At 27.9% G+C, this 23,025-nt stretch overlaps 1 protein-coding gene across 1 annotated transcript; it reads right to left on the reverse strand.

The window, feature by feature from the left end:
- Nucleotides 1-737: 737 nt before the first annotated feature.
- LOC129976114 (uridine phosphorylase 1-like) lies at nt 738-21,740 on the reverse strand. The gene is made up of 8 exons (XM_056089507.1): nt 21,491-21,740; nt 14,869-14,989; nt 10,951-11,112; nt 10,253-10,367; nt 9,846-9,916; nt 6,425-6,566; nt 4,670-4,816; nt 738-2,578 (listed from the first exon to the last, which is right to left on the reverse strand). The coding sequence occupies exons 1-8, from the start codon at nt 21,508-21,510 to the stop codon at nt 2,442-2,444; spliced, it is 915 nt and encodes a 304-aa protein (XP_055945482.1). The 5' UTR covers nt 21,511-21,740; the 3' UTR covers nt 738-2,441.
- Between the last annotated feature and the right edge of the window lie 1,285 nt (nt 21,741-23,025).

Below are 23,025 nucleotides of genomic sequence, written 5' to 3' on the forward strand. Positions count from 1 at the left end.
ACTTGAATAAAATTTTTAAACTGATAGAATTTTTATAAAGTTGCATTTGATGGTTATTAATATTATTTTAAAGCCAAAATCACAAAAGACTAAAGACCCGTGATAAGCACACAGAACACATATTACTGAATGAAGCATGGTTGAAGTATTCTCTTTAAACTAGTCTTCCGAAAAATGATAGTAAATAATTATCTTAGAAAGTCAAGACATGAAATAGTAATATAAAAGCATATTAAAATAGCTTTGAAAACTGTCGTAAAAATGTGACATTTCATTATAGAATGATAAGTTACATTATTCTAAAATAAATAATCTAAGAAGAATCAATTCCACCATTATCGTGCAATTTTTTTTTCTAAATAAATTGCATTGCAATGAATGCATGTGCATGCGCATATACGTGATTTATGTTTAAGCTGTCTTATGTTAAGCTCTGTTGAAAGCTATCATTGTTTCATTTTGAATCAGAAATTCATTGGAATGAATCTTTAAAACTGATAAAATAAGTAAGAATAGAGCTGAAAAGCACGAAATAAAGCTTATGTCACTAAATTTATCGATTACACGAGGCATTTTGTATATGATCAGATTACTCGTCGGATTCAGTAACTGCATTCGCCAAGTCAATACAACTACATTAAGTGATATGATGAAGTTTTCAAATCGTGCAACAGACCACGAGAAAGCAGATTTTTCCACAGTTATATCTTTATTTCACAATATTTAGCTCTTGTTACAATGAATAAACACTTCATCCATAAACATGATACCTCTTTATATATATATATATATAGAATGTTTATATCCAATATACATATAAACAAATATATAAAGTAACACAGTATAGAAATCTCACAATAAGAAATTTACAAAATAAGATATAATTTATTTTAAATGCTTTGCAAAAATTCGTTAACAATAGTTCAAACTTTTGGTCGATTAAACATTGAATATAAATTCATTATTAATTTATTTGGATATATCAATTATTGCTTTATCAGTATTTTTGTACATGTGCTGTAACAGTCAGTGATAAGAGGGAAATATAAAAAGAATAAAGTAAAAAAAAAAATCTAATATATCGTAACCCCAAGTGGACACTATGACAGTTAAAAAAAGAGTTTTAATTAAAAATTTTGTAAGTCTGTAGCAATAAATATCAAAGTAAAGAATTACAACTTGTTATGTTGACAATTCTGCTATTGTTTAATGAGGAAGTATCAAACCATGGTTACCCGCTGTGTATTGAATTTAAAAACTTTTATTTCTCATAAAGAATAGTCTCTTCTATGGGTTCGATATACTGGTACTCTCCGGATTTCATGAATAAGGCGGTTGAGAGCAAGCGTACTGAAATATCAGAAGAGTCTATTTTTATAAATCAGGGAATGTGAGTACAGTCGTATACGTTACAACCTTGTTATTCTTCTACGACTACCCTGCGTTTCGATCTATAACCCCCTCTCAGTAAATATATCCGTCATTTTGAGGCTGAAAGTCAACAGCCTTCTAGCCGGTGAATATTTTCCTTACAAATATATTTTACTACTGAAATTATTATTTTGAAAGCCAGTGTATATTTTCTTTTCAAATGATCGTTTTTTCTTTCCTGATATATTGTAAAAATTCGCTATTCTTTATAGAAAATGTTCGGATTCTAATTTTTGAAAAGCTTCAAAATTGTGCTAGCTATTTTCCTATCTTTTTTTTAAATATGAATTTATCATTAATATATATTAGAAGGAGGTACAAGGTAATGGCAATCTACTATATACAGGTTCTCCATAAATTAAGCAGATGCTAAGCTAATATTAATTATAATAATAAAGTTAAAAAAAATATAAAGAAACGAAGTATATCGGCATATAACATTAGTTCGAAGATTTTTTATAGCTGCTCGTGACAAAAGCGGAAGCTGTATATATTTCTGAAAAGGAAAATTGAATTATCTTGTTCAAAACCAATGCTCCTCAAGGCATTGAACTTCTTTTAGAGTTTAAAAACATTTTATGGAGAAAAGTCCCTACTTTCTTGAAGGAAATCAGTTAAGGACTTTGTTTTCTTTCACTGTTTTTGTAAAAGTTTTTATTCAAGGAATTATTTAAGAATATTTGGTCTCACTGAATTACATATGGTACTAAAATAAAGCAATTTTACCCATTCCATTGATAATTGCATTTTTTATCAAATATTATAATCCATTCTATTGTTTAATAATATAAATAACATATACTGGTTATTAAAATTCTATATCAAATATTTGAAGCAAGCTATACGTTTAATTCAAACATGCATCTTCCAAAAACTTAAAGTATCGAAATTTGGCCATTGCGGTGGTTCTGAAAAATTAATACATATACGCTAAATGCCGTTGGCACACCAAAGGCAATGCAGTTTGGAATGCTTCAAACTCTTAGTACATCAACGAATTGTATTGAAGGCTACATATTAAGGCGTTTCTTGATGAATTTGAGAGCCAGCCTCTGAGGTCTCTCCTGCCACTCTTCCATCGTTTCTTTAGACTCGCTGAGTTGATCACCAAGTAGACGATTTAACAATGTTACACAAATAACAGCACCTGCAAAAAAATAATAAGACCTAAAATTAATTATTTCAGATACATATCGAATATAAACCATCTAAGTAACTAAAAACATAAAAACACAGCTGTTAGTGTCTTTCGTTATTAATAGCTTTATTTAGATATGCTAACTTTTGATCAAAATGCCATTTCAACATATTAGTAAATCAGAATTTCATTTTTTTATTTTAATTAAAAATTATTTTTTATATTTTAGTAGAATATGTTTTAGTCTTAAATATATTCGCAAATCTTATTATTAAGATGATTTGGAGTTATTTTTTTTTCTAAAATTTATCATTTGATACATTTTTTTCCCAAATGGAATCAAAATGTCTTTAAAATTAATTCTGAAAATGTCATAAAAATATTGTATTATCATCGGATTGTAATGTCATAAAAATATTGTATCATCGCAAGAAAGATTTCAGAATTTTATTTCATCAGAAAACAAGTGAAAAGTTGATTTACCTATAAATAAGTAAAAGAATCCTTTGCATATTTCTATCATTACTTGTAATAGGTTAAATAATAGCATGTAATAATCCATCCTATTTAAATGGTATGGAAAATTTGCGATATTATGAAAATATTTCTGATTTAGAGATGCAATAAAATTCAATTTTAAAAACTTCAAAACAGCATCTCTCAAACCAATCAAATCTTTCCCAAATCAATTTTGCATTAGAAAATTAGTCATTCGATTCAGATTTTATTGCAAGAAAAGCTATTTAGGCGTATTATAGCCATTTATAGCGTAGGAATAATCATTTCCGTTCTTTACAAGCACTCGATGTAATGGATAATCAGACCACAGCAACCGTAGTATAATGGCCATAACCGATCCCAACATTGGCCCCTACTATCATCGGAAATGGCACCAACAAATGATTACGTTAAATTTTGAAAATCGACGACGCCATTATAACTATAATGACCATCATGTGTTGCTGATTACACCTCTCAGTCGGCAATCAAAGGTTGCATCATTTTTTGACTAAGTTGCAAGAGAACAGATAGTTTTCCTTAGATTAGAGAAACTATCCAATGCAGGATCATATGGAATGAGCATTTGTCATGTCTTATTGCCTTTTCAATTAACCGCAATCGAAATGCTGAAAGACGATCCATTAGTCTGCTAATATCTAGTGGAGAATGAAGGGAGAAAAGGAGAAAAAAAATTGAAAAAGATAGCTGCTAATAACTATATATATATAATGCTAATGTGCGTGGCACAGACATTGCTTTTATTACTTATTCCGAAATGGCAACAATCAAATGTAAACAAATCGATATACGAATGTTTCAGACTGCTTTATTTAGTGTTTTTACAGACGCACTTGATTCAACACTTCGCAAATTAAATAAAATTATAATATTGTAAATGTTGCTCGTCGCAATGTCAAACGCTTCATTTTGTCTGAAGATATAACAGAAATCAAGAAATACGCGTTAAACAGAAAGTTTAATCGAGGACAAAAGCAGGCTTAACTGTCACTTCATGGATACTCGAGATGACTTAATTTATGGAAATAGATGAGCATATCTTCCAAAGCTATTAATTTCACAAAGAAGTTTTGCATTATACTGAAATTCAAAAAATTACCTCTTTAATGGTATCGATTTTATTTCTGTACAGTTCTTCCCTTTTTTTAATACATTCTTGCAGTTTAATTTACAATGTTACGTTACTTTCAATATTTTGAAATTCAAACTTATCCATTCAAATATCCAATCATGTGCTTTTAAAGATATTGAAATTAAGACAAAAAAATTGCTTTTTTAGATATTAATTCCGATACAGGATTTTCATTTCCGATTTTATCTCGTATGCATTTTTAATTTGTGTCCTCAATCATTTGTTTCAGATTGATTGAATTAAATTTATATTTTTAAGTCGTATCAAATTAACTAAAATTTAAAAAAATAATTTCCATGTTAATCGTTTAATAGCATAAAAAAAATCAATATTCAGGACTGGCAAACTTGTTGCCAAAGGTGGCTAGTTGCATATAAAACTACTCATTTCATTTAAGCAATGTGTTTGCAGATTAAAGGAATATCGATGTCAATTTATATCGGACTCACCTTTTATGCCAGCATGATTACAAATGGAGGCAAATGCTAGAGATTCCATTTCCATATTTGTTACGCCTTTTGAATGTATATCGGCGAGAAATGCCATTTTGTCATCCACTGTGTAATGGCAGAAAGCTCCGTCCAATCGACCCTGCCCTGTGAGAAAGTATGCATACATTTCAGAAATTTGTGTTAGAAAAGAAGAATTTAAAATGGTAAAATATATTTTGAAATCATCTTTAACAGTACATGTTTATAAGATATTGAAAATATATAATTTAAATTTCTGATAGCCTTTTGAAATTTTTGCATGCTTTTTTCTAGGGTTCCATTTTTTAGTTTGTATGTTCCACCATGATATAGCATCACATTTTTTTTGGAGATGAAATGTAATATGATGGCTATTTTTTTTCTGTTTAATTTCCCTTTATACATTGAAATTTGTGTTTACTTTTTTTTTGGTGCGTCATTTTGGATTTTGCTAATTTATTTTCTGATCTTATAATTTCATATTAAAGGCATTTGTGTGTAATGATTACTAAATGACGATACAAATTTTAAAATTTATGAAATTATTAATTTGTTTTCATTTTCTTATTTTTTACAATGCATTTTTTAATTCACTTCATTGATTTATTTGGCTATAAAAATAATAACAGCTCTATTAACAAGCAAAAATTCAATAAAAAATATTGAATACTAAAATATTAATAATTATTTGAAGACAAGCTCTTAACAATAATTGAATAATAAATATTTATCTCGAAAATATTTTTTATTACCCTTTCTGCTTTTTTATATGTTAATTCGGTAACATTACTTCTTGAACAATGTTAAAGCCCCATGAAATGAAAAATGATCTTTCTCTTCTTTTAATGTTGTTGTTTTCGTTTAGGATGAATTATTTTTGTAGCTGTTGCAATTAGAAAATAGAGATTATATTTCTTAAAATACACAAAAACATTTAATACACACTTCAACAACAACAACAAAAAATCTAGTATTTTCAGAAGGAACTATATATATTTTTTTCTGTTTTCAATAAGCTTTCATTCATGATTCCATTATTAGTAAGATAAATTAAACCTTGTTTCATGAATGCGGTTATATTTAAAAGGTTTATGGAAAAAAAGTTACTAGAAAATTATTATTATGTGTTAGGAAAAAAAGTACAAAATTAACAACATTTTATAAAATTGAAAATCTTTTTAAAAATGCTTAAATAAAGGAATAGCAATTAATTATATATTGCAATTGTGTAAATATTTCTCATACTATAAGCTAATGCTTCTAATTCAAAATTTCAGAGTTATTCATACTCCTAGTTTTTCAATATTTTGTTTATAGAATTAATGCAATTTTTCTGTTTTTTTCCCCTTTATCATCCATTTAACTGATAAATAATTATAAAGTCCGTTCGACTTGTCGAGATTTTTATAAATTATAACTAGAGAAACAATTTTTGGATCTAAATTCCTTGAAAAAAAACTCAACTCGCTATATTAACTGAATGCACTTTTAAACAAAAGTATACAACTTATTTAAAGTAAAACATGAATTAAAAAATACATTTTTACTATCTCATTTTCGAAAAATAAATTACACTTAAACTATTATATATCAGGTTAAAAAATATATTTTCATCTATTAATTACCTTACTATTCATATATTTTCTGGTAATTGTAATTTTAATTATACGTAATATATTTTGAAAGATACGCATTGCTGCAGATATTCACAGCAATTTCAAAAATATTACTAACCTTCATAAAAATCATCAGTACACATGGTTTTTCCAAAAAAGGTTTGACATTCTGTGATTTCTCTGTCAGCTATAAGTTTAAGTTCTGTTGCCAAATTCTTGTCCAAAATTGCAGGTCTTTGAACTAGTTTTCCTAGAACAGCCTACAGTTAAAAATAAAATTATTGAGAATCATATAAAAAAAAAAGAACAAAAGTCATGATAGTAACAACACTTAAAATGAAAACTCAATAATTTTTTTTTATCGATAATGTTTTTCTCCATAGGGGCACCTCAGATTTGGGGATGACAAGCTTCTACCATAGTGGTTATTTCGCTGCCCTTGTGGATACAGAAATGGTGGGGGATCTGCTACCCTCTATTAACGGCGGGACATACCTCCTACTGAAAGAGTTGTACCATGGCCTGTGATGACCTCTAGGATTCAACCATAGTTCCGCAACGTTCCGTTCATTCAGAGCTTTGCATGTATCTCAAGGGCGGATTGGTGTAGTCAATTACTATTATCAACCAGCGGGAGTGGTTTCCGCAAAACTTTCTCGCATGTATTTTAATAAAATTCGTTATCCCAGAGAATGTCTTACATAGCATTGGATGCACAATAATTACGAAATATTAACCTATGGCATTTTAACAGTTTTACTGCATTTATCCTATGATCAATGGCTAGTAATTTGGCAATTAATCTCTGGCATGTGGTTAAATGTATCCTAAAATCAAATTTGGATTTTAGATGTGTTCTACCGAACCAATTAAAACAAAAATTTGGTCACAAAACTACATTTGCAGTCACAAAATTCAGATGCAAATTTGGTATATTTGAGTCATTGCGTTTTTGCGTTAACACATTCATGTTTTTCTGAAAATGCAGACTAACAGAAGGTTAATCCCTTGTTGGAACTTGGAAGGTGTCGAGATGATAGATGTTAATTCTGTGCATCGAATTTTGTTTACCTAGCTCTCTCTTTTTGCAATTATTGTGTTAAATTATATTCGAACAGCCGGACAGACCGACTTCCACAGAGCAGATTTTGTTCAAAATTTTATAGAAATCAACAAATTTGATGTAAAGATCACATACAAAATTTCACCCGTCTAGATTAAAGCGTTTTTTAGTTATCTTTATCAGAGATATTTTCCAAAAATGTATTTTTTCTCCTTAGGGAGTTCTGAACGAAGAGAATTGTCAACATCTCGAATGCGAATTTTTTAACAAATACTATACTTTCTTTACATTACGCATACGAGAGAGTAAATATTCTTATTATCGTTAAACATTAAACCAATTACTAAAAGCTTATTGTATGAATGATTCAAATGCAGGAGATGTGCTAAATTTAAAATGTGAGAAATTATTGCAATAGATTCCATTTAGAATGCGAATCTAAGTGCACATACTTTTGTATTATATTTCGTTGCAAAATAATAAAATCACATAAATAATAATTAATATGAAACACTCTTTTAGATATTTATCATTTAAGAAAATAAGCCTGTAAGAGTTTAATTTTTTCTGAAGGAACATGCTTTTTTTTTTTAGAAATGTGTGCCATTTACTGGAACATCGTATACGTGACTACTCATCAAAGCGTACGTGACTAAAGCAGAGTATTCTTTCACCTTCATCTTTCCCATTGCGGTTTCCTTTGTAATTTCCATATTTTTTATTTGTTTCTTTTAATTTTTTGCTGATGATTTCAAGTAGATAAGGTTGATTGCCAGGTATGAAATACAACTGAGAATGAGGTGTAGTATTTCCCCGAAACGATGCGATAGGTGGGGTGTATGAAAAGAGTGCAAGTCGGATTAACCTACATCGAGGTGTAAAATTACATATACAGTAAAACACACTTTATACATTTTTCATTCATACGATGCATTAATATATCGATTTTATCCTATTTCTGATTCTTTCATAATCATTATAATGTTAAAATACTTTGTTATATGACGCGAAGATATAATTATACATCGCTCCAGGTATTGAAAAAGACTCTAGAGAGAAAAAGAATATTTTTATTGAAGAATTCTCTTGCGAGATCTCCAGTGATTGCTCCAATACTTCACGAAAATGATCTCCGGAGAACAAAATCGAAAAGAATGTGAAAGAATTCACAAATGCTGAATCAATAGATAATTGTTTAAATTATGATAATTTAAAAATGGCGAAGAAGTTATTCAATTGTCTTTTTATACTGGCAAGAACTTCAATGGCAAAATTTCGAAATTATTTATCAAAATGACTTAATTGGATTCACAATGTTGAATACTTTAAGAAACGAATAACGCCAAATAACAATCAACTTTTAATTAAATATTTGCCAGTCTGCGCATAAATTGCATGAAAAAAGAAATGCATAATATACGTTCAAGTTGTGCAATAAAGGAATGAGTTTAATCACTTTTATGATGAATGTTAAATTTTAAAAATTAGTCAGCATTTTCAGTACTATTCAGTAATATATTAGGTCCATCTTTAAATATTTAATTCCTTCGAATTTAATTTGGATGAATAGTCTTAACTTTCTAGTAATCAAAGTTGTTTATTAAAATTTCTCCTTTATTTCTCAAAAAAAAAATTTTTTTTTCCCCTTTATACATTGTTTTACGTCAATTCCATGAAAAATGGAGAAACGGTGCTTTATTTTAGTCGTGTTATTTTAATGGTCTTACTTAAGTAATTATTTATTGCACATATGAGCCTTTCTATTGAAGATCAGTCTCATGGCAAAATAATAGCGGTATTAAAAATGGTTCATCTTCTAACTTTCGCGGTACTGCGACTTTTTTTATTTGTCTTTTAAAAATTACACAGGTAGTCAACAGAATCGTTATTTTTTAGCTTTTAATAATGAAAGAAAATCAAGCGAATAAATATTTGATGGTTTGAATATCAGAATAGCATATAACTTATTTGCTAAAAAAAAATCAACATGCCAAAATTTAGGAAACGTTTGCACAGCTATTAAATTAATAACACTAACAAGACATTTTTAAAGAAATTTTGGGACGGAGTTGCTTTTGTGCTGAAATATTTTCGGCAGTTAATGCGAGTGCAAACAAAAATTCGATTAATTTTTAATAAATTAAAATTTTTTAAAAAAATCGATTTGTTGTGCACATTTGCATTCTTCACGATATGTATGCGACAATGTTCATTGCTGTAAGTCAAATGTTTATTGCAATAGTCAAACTATCTGGCACCCTCTCTACCACGCATTCATCTTCATTTTTAATAGAGATTAGAATTCTGAATTAAATCTTTCAAGGGCATATAAGTCCTGGATCAGACTTAATTCCATGTTGGATAAATAAATCTTACTTTGACATAGATTATCCGAAATCATATCGAAAGGGTTAAATGTATATTTAATAAGCAATTGATGAAGTTCATTAAAATATTTCTGCCAACTCATACCTACCAGTTCTAAATAATTTCGCATTCTACCATCCACTGCTTCTTCTGTGATAACTAAGGAACCGGCTGGAATGCCTGAAAAAAGCATTACATTATAAAAGCAATACTTGTATTAAAATCTTTTTAGACAAAACTGATTTGCTGCATTATGTTTGATTTAACTGTAATGTCTAAGGGAACTTTCTCCATAGGCCTTATATGTGACTTAAATTAGAGGTAAAGTGGAATTGCTGAACTGCTACGTGCATTTTTTTGTTTAATATGTAAAGATGTGAAAAAATTGTTTGTTATGAATGTTCTTAATCTTTTTAATCATTCGAATATTGTGATATAGTGTTGAAATTTTAACATCTTCAATGGATTATAAGAAATATTAAGAAAACGATGTATTATATGAAAATCAGAACTTACCTATTCCACCACAGGTTCCGAGTCTTAAGAATATGGGATCTTTACATCGTGCGTGATACATTAACTTGATCATTTCATGAAGTAAGATAGATAAAGACGGAATACCCATACCATGCTGTAAATGAAAAACAACAATCTTTCACAAAAGATATTTCATTAAAACGAAGGAAAATGAAATAATGCATCCGTAGTAAAAATGTTTGAATATTGACAAACTTTAAATTTAATTTCTTGAAGTTACTGTGGAATTATAGACACCCATCATACCTCTACAACATAAGGAATTTTTTTTAATGCGCTTAACTATCGTTTTCAAATACTGTGTAGTGTAAATTTATGGTATATCAATTATTATTCAATTACAACAGAAACTTCTCAAGCCGAGATAATATATCGATTTTTATTCCAAATATCAATTTGTTACATATTTGCATTGTCACTTGTTATCTGAAGTGTGGAAGATAAAAAAAGTCTGACTGGTAATTTTTATCACATTTAAATTAAATCAGTTTGATGTATTTCAGGTTCTATTTGAACAAATACAACATTTATAACTTCAATTTTTGTGCTGGTTGCTTCAAATTTTTATAGCTTAAGAAAATAGATTAAATTTCATGGATTTTTGGGATAAACCATCTTTCTACCGATGTTAATCTGAAAACAAAATTAAAATATTTCAGAAAATGAAAGCAACTTACACTGACTGATATAACAGGTCCTATTTTGTACATTGAATATCTATATGAACGAGCACTTATATCACACAGCGCAGCTCCAGTGGGGAGCTTAATATTAAGTTCTTTCTCCACAAAATGGGCGAATTTTTCCATTCTTCTCGGAGTTCCTCCCATACAAACAAACTATAAGGAAAAAAAAGAAAAGAACACATGATTGTACAGAATGCTTTAAATTATAATTGCTGAAATATATCTATAATTAGAAATAAGCATTCTTTATGGTTGGTATATTCATTATTTAATTAAATTAAGAGAAAGAAATAGGGATTCAAAAAAATAGATGATGAAGATAACTGTTAGCTGAACAAATAATATACATGTAGTGTGTAAATTCGTAGAAAGTTCACTCAGTGAGATGCTTAATGTTACAGGGTGTTCCACAAGGTATGCAGTGGCTAATTTTGCAGATTCGGATAGAACACATCAAGACGAGTATTTTGATGTATAACATGTGGGATCCCTGAATACAGCGTCATTGTCTAATTAAGGTATGAAGTTTGTGTCATGAAAGTTTCAAGAAATGAGAACAAAACCAAGTGAAAAATGAATGTTTATCGAGAATTTTCTATACAATAGATTTTCAACATGTCGGCCTTTTGAACAAATAAAATGGCGAAGTTTGGAATCGAAGTTCTCAATTGTTTTCTGCAATACATCTGTTCCAATTTCCTTGACCTCGGTTTCAATTTCTGTTCTCAAATCATCCAATGTTGAGGGCTGTATGAGATACGCTGTGTCTTTCAAATGCTCCCCCCCCATAAAAAAGTCATTCGGATTAAGATCCGGTGAGGAAGGTGGTCATTCTCTACTATTATTTGTTTCGTAACTCGATCAGTATATCGTAAAATTGTTCAGCTAAGAGATCGAAGTTTCGAGAGTACAGTGACTTCTAGCACTCTCTTGCATAAACTAATAATCGCTTATCTTGTCTATGGCAATGCCATGCAAGAATGGGATGTCACTGACCTTCAAAAACTTTCACTTTCTGAACATTAGGTTCTGTTCTTGCATACATCTCTTTTTCCCTTCACATTTTCGCTGGCACATTGTCCAACACAGTGACCGGTTTCCTTAAATCTTTCGTACGTTCTTTGATCGTCGTGCCATTTATGTTGTGGTGATTGCCCAAATTTTTCACCACACTGTGATATGATTGCAATTCAAGACAAGTCAGCACCATGAAAACACGTTCAATCACAATTTTGCTCATTTCAGAACCCCAACGAATACGCACATTACACAAAATTTTTTGGCGAATAACGCGCGACTCATTCTCATCAAACTTGTTTTCTAGTCTTATATGCCGCTACAGGAATTTGTATATTCACTTGCAGACACACTTTTTCTCTCATTGATTGCCACGAATTTGCATAATCAATTAGGGAAGCTTCCATATTGGGCAATCGTCGCATGCATCGTAATTCGGAATACAAATTGTCGGATTCGTTATTAACGTTCTTCTTGTAATTAGACTATGACGCTATATTTGGAGACCCAAAATGTTACATATCAAAATATACTCAACCTGTACATACTGCATACCTGTACAACCAGTACATACATGTATATACTCCAGACATACGTATAATCCAGGAAACTTAAATCAGATTATTCATTGATGTCACAACCCTGCCCAGCACTGATAAAGATCCCGAAATCATTTCCAGCAAAATGTTTGAACATCTCAGGCTTATTGATAAGTACTTTATCCAGTAGAAGATCCAGATCAATATTGACAAGTGCCAAGATAGATAGTGCCAAGGGTGCCACTTCTAATGGGAAAGAAACCTTCATCCATCACCAAGATTGTTTAAAAAAACTATTCAATGGAGTGATGATACAGTATATCTTGGAGTAACACTGGATCAGTACTTAACATTCGAAAAGTATGTTACCAGAATCAAAACTACAAAGAAGCTACAGCAAAATTCTACACACTATTCAACCCCAAATCCAATCTCTCGCAAAAGAGCTAACTTCTTATATACAAGATTATGCTCCGATTTCTTATATCATATGCATTTCCTATTTGGGCGATTACCGTCAAGACTCATATTACTATATTAGAAAGATTACAAAATGAATGTGACGACTAAGCAAATCAATAACATCCCGTGGTTTGTCAGGAATAAAGACATTCACAAGGGTTTTAGCGTCACAACCTTGCTGGATTTTCACAAAAATTATCAAGATTCTTTGAAAAAAATCGGCGAAATTGATAACATCGCAATTAAAGAAATAGAAAATTACGACCTTTCACTACCAAAAAACACTGAAAAAAACCTCGTCATCTCCAACATGTCTGTCATCATTGTAACTTTACTATACCGACTTGATTCTCGATCAAATTTGTAGCATTAAAAACATTCATGTAAAATCCATCTTCTTTTTTTTCTGATTTATTAGTAATAAATTAATTTCCTAAGTAAATCTTCTATTTTCTAATCATAATCACTTACTAAGTAGTCTCATTACCATACCATTACCTTTACTTCAAATACTCCACAGCACTTCCCTCAAATGGGCAATTGTCAATAATCTTTCAAAAATTAGGAAATTGAAAGGAAAACTTTTTATAAAAATTTTAAAGGGGATAGAAATATGAGTTTTATTTCAGTTTTTCGTATAATTAATAAAATTTTCTTATTGTCACTGAATAATCATTTTTGAACGTTAATGTTTCAAAAAATTTAATTCTGAACTTTGTATACATAAACGGTCCTTTCATATTTAACATTGATACTGTTTTATTGGATAACAATAGCAAAAAAGTCTGTATTTTTATTAGCATATGGAAATCATAATACATAAAAGCTTATATAACTAAGTCTGTGGGATAGATATAAAGAATGAAGTTAAGTAGCAGTAGATATTACATACATAACAGCATAACATTCAGCAATATTTTTTTAATCCAAATATTTTTGATAAAATAGGTAAGATTTTTTTTTAAAATTTTCATTTTATTTCCGAAATTATTGTTAGATAGAACCTCTGTTCCGTTTGGATAGAAATCTTAATTGAGAATTCTTTGGATAGAAATGAGTTTGGATAGTTCTAGTTCTTAAAATTCTTCCGTTTTAGATTACATGCTAAGTTTTTTATGACTTTTTATAGCTTCAAAAATATCCTTTTAAGAATTAGATAAAATAGGTTTTCATTGGAAGATTTTTCTTTTATGGAAAAGAACAGAAATTTTTGTTTTTTATGTGGATATAAGGATTAATCTAAATTATTACATTTTCTCATAATTCAGTTTAATTTCCTATAAGAAGAATATCTATATTTAACGATTTAATTTTAAAAAACCCGAATCCTTAAACAGTTGATTTATTTGCTGATAAATGTGGCTGAAATAAAAATATTTAAAAGTTTGAATGAAAAATGGAAACATATTTATTTAAAGTTTTTTTTTTGAAAAATGGAAACATTTTTATTTAAAGTTTTTTTTGAAAAATGGAAACATTTTTATTTAAAGTTTTTCTTGAAAAATGGAAACATTTTTATTGTAATTTTTTTTAAATGATTATTTTCAAAATATTTTCCAAGCTAATATTATCAAAGCATTTCACACTTTTTAAATGCTTTGTAATATATTCATTGAATAATAGCAATAATTGTTTTGAACATAAAATTTCATGATATTTTTTACTTTCCGGTAATTTAATAGTTATTTTGTATTATGAATTTGATGATACATTTTTATTAAATGAAAGTTCTTTTGTATATGAAAAAGTGATATAGGATTTATTTATATATAAATTTATTTAATCGACAGGCACTTTGTAATCCTTTACTTGAACCTATAAAAAGTATTAGGTGTTTACTATATTTTTGAAATAAAATAAGTCATAATTTTCTTTTCCAAAGAATATTTACTTTTACGTCTGAAAACATTTCTTGCAAATCCTGAGCTCCGCTACAAAGTGATATATGGTACAAAAAATCTTGCTCCATTTCTCTAATGTGGGGGTTTTGTAAGCGCACAGACCCATCCTCACTGAAAGAAAAACTATGCAGTTAATTTTTAAAATTTAATAGGTATATGAAATAAAACAGCACCAAATATGAAATTCTATCAATCAAGTAATTAATAATTTTTCTAATATTAATATAATTGCAGTAATGATATTGAAGTTATTTATGATAATGATTAATCTGTTAGCAGAGTTAAATATAGCAATGATATTAAGGTTAATTATAATAATGATGAATTTGTTTGTAGAGTTTATTATAGAAATAATATTAAGGTTAATAATAATAATTATGAATCTGTTTGCAGAGTTTATATTTCTATTTTACAGTAGAGTTTTTATTTTCTAGTTCATATGTTGTAGAAATCCAAAAGATATTCGGCAGTGGAAAAAGCTGATAAGCTTAAAAAGCTATGAATATTATGAAATTGATAGGTAAACAAGAAGATAAAACATTGATTGCAAAGAAAATAAAGTGACATACATTGAAACTGAATTTCCCATGCTTAAGGATATTAACATAATCTTATAGAAGCATTTAATATTTATGACAAATAATATCGAGAAGATTTAACAAATTACCAAAAACCTTTTTGGAAATCGAATGTTTAGAATGCTAATATGAAATAATCAGTGAAGCACTTGCAATAAGTTTTTATTACATAGAAAATACTTATAAGTGCTATGCTGATTCAATTAGTCATATAGATAAGATAAAAGCAATTTTGAAGTATTTATGATATTATCATAAAAAAAGATAATTATAAAAGAATAAGTAAAAAATTGTTTAGTGTGCATCTCAGTGCATGAAATAGTGTATTTATTTTTTGCCATGAACTTCTGTTGAAACACTCCTTCATAAAGCGCTCTCAGCAAAATTTGAGTTCAAAGACACTTTACAGTATCTTCAAGACACTAAGTCAAATTGGCACTTTATCAAATTTTGCTGTTACGTAACTTTTAGACAATGGAGTGAAGGTTTGAAAAAAAGTCTCATGGTCGCAAACTCGCACTATCCTATACATATGCAATTCTGCTAGATTATGAAACCTCCCTTGCATACCTAGAGTCGTACATTTAATGGAACAATGAATAAGCATCTAAATTGAAAGTTTTAAATTTTCTTAGCAAAAGATACAATGTTTTTACTTATATCTTCTGAATTATGGCTTTTTTACTACACCTAAAAAAAGCATATATACTCTGCAGGCTGATTATGTAGATCATAGATTGGCTTTAATAATATAGACTAAATATAAATGTAAATTACCATGTACGTTTATCTTACTAACGATTTCATGTACTTTAATGATTAATTTATTTATTATACTTTGACTTTATTATGTAGGTGATATGATGTTTTAGCTATTTATTTGTCGAGGTATGATTCTTGTTTCAATTTCAAATACGTTTCTAGATACATTAAAAAATATTTAAAAATATATTGGCACATACGGTTAATTTTTTTTATCAATATAATTTATACCAAAAGATTGCCTTCATCCTGCAGAGATTCTTATTTTTCAGATATAAATTGAAAAGCACTCACTTCCAGGTGTATGTAGATGCTTTCTCTATAAGTTGATATTTATTTTTCTAAAGCTGCAAAAATTGGTCAGCTGCTATATTCCTCATGGTTGTGACGACTTATTACTAGCACTAAATTTACTTCTACTTACAGAGTTTCTACTTTTATACTTTGTAAGAAACGTCAACCAATCATTTTTACGAGCTAAGTACTCTCTCCGTTATTTTCTTTAGAATTTTCTTTTTAAACCTTGATTTTGACCTAAATTTCTTGGTACTATGTCAGTATGAAGACAAGGACCATGCGTTTATACTTAAGACAAAAAAGTTTTGGCTTATTAATATATTTTAGAAATTTTGTGTTTATTTAAATTATATATATTATTATAAATTTTAATAAGAGATTTAATCGTATATTGTGTAAATAAAGGTATTCCCAGAATAATCGAAATAATGAATTTTTCTGCAAATCTTTTAGAAACGAGCAAAAATGACATTCATTTATTGCTGTCCTAAATCACTTCGCATGAATTTAAATTTTGACGATGAAGTAAGTTAATTATGAAATACGATGACAATAATTATGCGTTTACATTTCATATGTAATAGCAAAATTGATATGCACTTTATATTCGAATTATTGTTTAAAAACATAAATGTAAGTCTTTATTAATATCTCGCAATAAATATTAGACATTTTATATTGTTTAATAGAAGAAAATAATCCAAGAAGTATATCACATGTCGTCACAAAGAAAAAGGTACACTCATTTCACAGTAATATATAAAACTTACATGAAATAAGAAATGCGTAAAAACTATAACACATATATTAAATGGATGATGAAATGTATTCGGCATAAGTTTTTTACTTAAGTATAGAGTTATACTAGTTAAATTTCATCAACTTACAGGGCTATAAAGATTAACGAAATTTGAACAAATATTTCAGATGATGTGCTCAAAATTATATATATATATATATATATATATATATATATATATATATATATATATATATATATATATATATATATATATATATATATATATATATATATACAAATTTTTTCAAAAAGAGAGAAATATGATACGCCTGATATTTTAAGAAGTCCTTGTCCTAGAAATCACGTGGAGTGAGATAAGATTTGCTGTAGAATCAAAATGTTCGAAATAACGTTTCATAACTCTTTAGTATGTGGAAGTTAATCATAATAAATATCGAATAGTTAAATTAAGTGGACAGTTGAACCATTTTGCATGCATAGTGTTGTAGAAATGATAGGATTTTAAATCTTGTTAGATGTCCTAATATCACGGTCCGAACGGAATAAAACCGCTATAGTGGTTATCTGTACAAAAATATTTCCTTGATTTTTTTGAAGCTTTCGCAGGGTTTCTCATCCTCTTTTACGTTCGTAACATTTGAATATTTTGCTCATAAATTTGCTCTAGATTTTTATTTCTGTTTTTTCTTTCAATTTTTTTAAAAACTTTTGTATCATTTTTTATTTACTAAATGGCGAGCTCGACATTAGAAATAGCTGTTGATTAAATCTTGAATATTTGAAATAATAGGAAATCCTTCATAGCCTTTTCTGTTGATGAAATTTTAAGCTGAACAATCCTGTAAGGTTCCTACTGAAAACTATTTAGAGAGTTTCTGTATTTTTCAGAAACAGCTGAAGCAATTTCGGAAAGAATTGAAGTAATAATTTCAAAGATTGAAATATAAATCATTAAAAAAATAAAAATATGATGACCACTATGGGACTGAAAAACAATTCTTTCGCTACTACAATGAAGATTTTGTCGATTTTTTTCGGCGTATTAAGCAGCATATGGAAAGCAATATCATTTGCATATGAAGGGGATGACAAGGTTGGGGATATGTTAAGAACTATTGGGTAGCCGGTGATAAAACTTCTAAGAGGGTTTTTGATCATTCTAGTGTGAAAATGTACAATAAAAGCAAAGATTTGTTCCAAGATTTTGACAATTTTATCAATAAAATGCAGCAAGTTCCGCAAAACTTACTTAAGAGTTATGAAGATTCTTCTTTGCAAAAATAATATAGACAGTATTTTTGAAGTTAGAATATTATAATTTATAATTAGAAATTACTAAAAACCTCAGAATTGTAAATTTTAAAACTATATTAATGTGTTAGTGATATTTTAATCTGACTTTCATAATGTCCATGGATATGAGATTATTTAATCAATTCAGTATAGGAATTAAAATGGTTTCTGAAAAACACAAAAGCTGAAATCAGATTTAAAGAATATTTTCGTTTTTGAATTTATTCATGGTGTCTGACAATTTGATGTGTGAAATATAATAATTCTAAATTTTAACTAAAAGTTAAAAACAAATGTGGTGTCATGAAAGCAAATGCATTTCCTTCAAAAGAATAAGCTCAGAAAAATAATTTCATAAAGAAACACAATGCTTTTTTATTTTCAAAAAAAAATGATATTTTTATGATAAAAGATCATGAATGATATTTTTTGCGTTTTATTTATTTTTTCCTGGTGTATTAAATTGGTGTTGAAAAAATATCTTACGAGATCTCTTTTTTTTATTTCTACCATCTGTTCAGATAACAAAAACACCTGCTATTATTTACAACAGAAATCATACATAGCATGATAAGTATGTTGCTGTATCACTCACTCTTAATGACTTTTCCCCTGAATAAATGTAGTGGATGCAAAACTTCTATGCGGGATATAAAAGAACGAATTCTTACTATATAATATTTTATTTACTGAACATACACTTTAGAAATAAAATTATGATAAAATACTCTTAGTTTTGTAACGAAAATAGAGTTTAAAAAACTTACTGAATAATTTTCTTTTATTATCAAATCACTATTGTTAATTCTGATATTTTTATTTTGATGTCAAATCTTCGGGTCAGCTAAATTCCAATAATAATATTTACTCAGCCGTTATGATAAAAAACAAACTAAGAATAGAATAAACGCATAAAAGCATTTTTAATCTAAATAGAAAATAATCCGTTTTCAGTTGCAATTCATAATTTCATTAAATTTATGTGTTGTCTTTTCTTTCTATGGTTCGATTTAATGATAATGAAAAATATTTCCTGTATTATGGGAATTAGTATAGACAGTAGATATTTTTACATAAAGAAAAGAGAGAGAATTATAAATTCCCAATGAAACTCGCGTTCCCCTTCTCCCAAAGAGAATTTAATTTTTAATCAGATTTTTTTATTATTGTAAACTAAATTTGTAATTAAAATTTCGCCTAACTTATTTTAGGAAAAAAAAATCCTGGAACCTGAATTATTCTTTGAGTAAAGATATCATAAAAAAATTTAAAGAAAAAAAAACAAAACAGGATTTGAATGAGGGAATTGTATAATTGTTTTATAATATCTGTAATTCTGTTCACAATAACATATAACATATAGCTCAAGGGTGTAATTATCATCTTAAGAACATCTAATAACTTGAGAAGAACACTCAAAACCAAGGTCAATTTTAGAATTCCCGAAAGCTGTAATTTGAAAGTTAAACAGTCTGAAGTCAATTATCATTTTTAGTAATTGCAATGCATTTCCTCATCAACATATTTTAAGATCTTGTGTATTATATTTTTAATAAAGTTTTATTCAGCCTTAAAATTGTTTGTTGTATAAAAAAATCTACAAAATAAATATAAAAATGAAATCTGCATTTCTCAAGAATAATTTCTAAAGCTGAAATCGTACTGTTTTCGAACTGATTTTAATTAATGCATCTTTTGCATAGAATTAAAAAATGAATGTTTATATGTGGAAAGATTCATGCAAATATTCATTTATTAAGATGAGGTAATAAAAGATTGGCATAAACTTCAAATGCTTGAAAATATACTATATTCTGTAATTAGATGCACCGTTAAATCTTCTGAAAACAAGTCTAAAAATATCAGAATTATAAACGCAAATGACATAAATGTAACATTTATAATGTATATTAAATTTTCAAATAATAAGGAAAAAGAAAAAAAAATATTTCATTTAACATTTATAGATTTATATTATTATTCAAAATAAGTATTATCCTTAAAATTCAGTAAAAGTAGTAAATAGCAAACACCATGTAAATCACCCAATAACATGTTTCAACTATAATCTAAAATTTATCCGTAAATATCCGGCTGTCATATTTCAGATCAGTCAAAATTTGACACATTATAGCTTACAAATATATAGTTCAATGTTTTTCTAAATTTATTAAAGAAGAACAGTTAAAACGTTCTATAATTTTTCTTATAAAATTATTTTCTGAAACTAATGACTGAACATAATAAGAACTGTTCTGATTTAAATAAAACATTATAATTATGACGTAAAATTATTAAAATAATAATCTAATTTTAAAAGTAAAACGACTGTTATATTTTGCTTAGTATTTTTATGATGTTTTTTCATCGCCATTTTGTTATAATTTATGTATGTTGGAATATTTAAAATAAAATACGTTTGTTTTCAACTTTTTTGCTTAGTATTTTTTAACTATGTTTAGTCTTTGTAGAGAAAAAATAATTATGAATATAATGAAATTTTCAATAGAGATAAAATAATTATGATAATAATGAAATTTTCAAATGAACTCAAAAATTTTTTTTGATCCATTAGTTATAGTAGTACATAGATGCAATCAAGTATTCTGTGAAAAGAATGTTGAATTATCAACAGTGTGATAGTAATATTTTAAGACTCAGAAAGGTATCGAATAATTACACTATTTTATTTCAGAGTAAAAGAAACTTATTATTCCAGATACTTATAGAAACGCAAAAATTTTATGCTTATACAAATAAAGCGAAAATGCAAATATTCAATGTATACTGAGAGCCATGAATATACTACTCATTTTAAGTAACATCTGCCCAAACATGTGCTAGTTGTCAAAGGAAAGCTGTCACTTCTATTGCATCATCTTTTACATAATCACTTGAAAGATAAAATTACTATTTTACCTGTGATCTTCTTCATTCATGATGTCACTGAAAAGCGGTATCCGAAAAGGTCAGTCAAGGACGGAGGATATTACAGGAGTGTGCAAAAAATCAATATGTTTGGTTCGGTTTCGTTTACGTCGCGGAGGAAGACAGCTCGGAAGGAGGACGAATCCTGAACCGCTTCACTCTAACGCCAATTCGTTTCTCTGAACAGCGTGCAAAATCCCAAACGGAAGACCGGAAGCTTACTCTGCTGCTCTCCTGCGTTGTTTGGAAGTAAACGAGTTTTGCAAAACACTCCTCTTTTCATTATTCCAAACAGAAGAAAAGTATGCTAAACAGGGCGTTGTTCATCAAATGGCTATTCCATTAGAATTTTGTTACACACATATTTAGCGGTTATCCACGTTTGATTAATGGATGTTTTTTAAAAATATATTTTAGAAGTAAACAAAAGTTGTTGTTTTTTACATAGAAAAAATATTCCAGGAAACCTTATTTTAAGATAGTTAGACAGATGCAAATAAAGACTAGAACAAAATATAAGAGTAAAAAAATATATAGAATGCTTTAAATAAATAATCCCGATGTTAAGAAAGAAAAACTGTGTGCTGCCACTTTAATTATAAAAATACAAACAGTTAGGAAAGATAGACTGTGCTGCCACATTAATTATAGAAATACAAGCTATTTCACAAAAGTTTTTAGAATAACAATTTTGATGATGAAAAATTATTTATTCTGAAAGAAATTTGTTGCTCCAAATTCGGGACAAAGAAATAAAAAAGAAATAGACCTCTGTATTTGAGTTTAAATTCTTTTGGACGAACAGAAATGTTTAAAAGAAAGAAATTATTCTTGTATTGATATGAAAAAAAAAGTGTCTTGCCTTTTTTAATTCAAATCTTTCTAATTCAAAATAGAATTTGCAAAAAAATCTGTTGAAAAAACTCTCTACATCGCAACAGTTTAAATCGGCATTCTTAACGGTGCATCGTTCTGGCAATAAACGGAGCTTTAAAAAAAATGAAAACAAAATCAAATTTACTTTTTATGTATTGCATTGATAAATCTAATAACATTCTGATAATATTGATTTTAGTATTCGGTATATATATATGGTATTTTTATGTCCTAAACTAATAGCTTCATTTTCTTAAAATTCAATAAATAATAAGATATGTTAGATATGCACATATCTGAAAATTTATATAAATATATACATTTTCAGAATTATATAAATTATTTATTTAAAACAGATATTTACTTTTTAATGGAGCTTTTCTTTAGAAATTGGCATAAATGAAAAAATATCATAATTTAAAAGACAAACGATTCTTTAAAATATATTATTTTTTAATGCTATTTAATATTTTCATTTAATATACAATTCTTATATTTCAAAAATAATTAAAATCTCAAATATTCAATTTCTGCACAAGAAATTGAATTAATTTAGATTTACTGAGCAAATATTATCCAATGAAACTTAAATTTGTTTCAGAATCATTGAATTATTTAAAGCGATGATATAGAATTGGTATCAACATTAC

The sequence above is a fragment of the Argiope bruennichi genome, chromosome 1 (assembly GCF_947563725.1).
Source record: "Argiope bruennichi chromosome 1, qqArgBrue1.1, whole genome shotgun sequence".
In the NCBI taxonomy this organism is placed as follows: Eukaryota; Metazoa; Arthropoda; class Arachnida; order Araneae; family Araneidae; genus Argiope; species Argiope bruennichi.

What these genes read in the sequence shown, in the direction of transcription:
- LOC129976114 (XM_056089507.1), bottom strand. Translation starts at nt 21,510, where the DNA reads ATGAATGAAGAAGATCACAG. An exon ending in ATGAATGAAGAAGATCACAG is followed by an intron (nt 14,990 to 21,490) that starts GTAAAATAGTAA and finishes TTTTTCTTTCAG; the next exon opens with TGAGGATGGGTCTGTGCGCT. An exon ending in AAATGTTTTCAGACGTAAAA is followed by an intron (nt 11,113 to 14,868) that starts GTAAATATTCTT and finishes TTTTCCTTATAG; the next exon opens with TTTGTTTGTATGGGAGGAAC.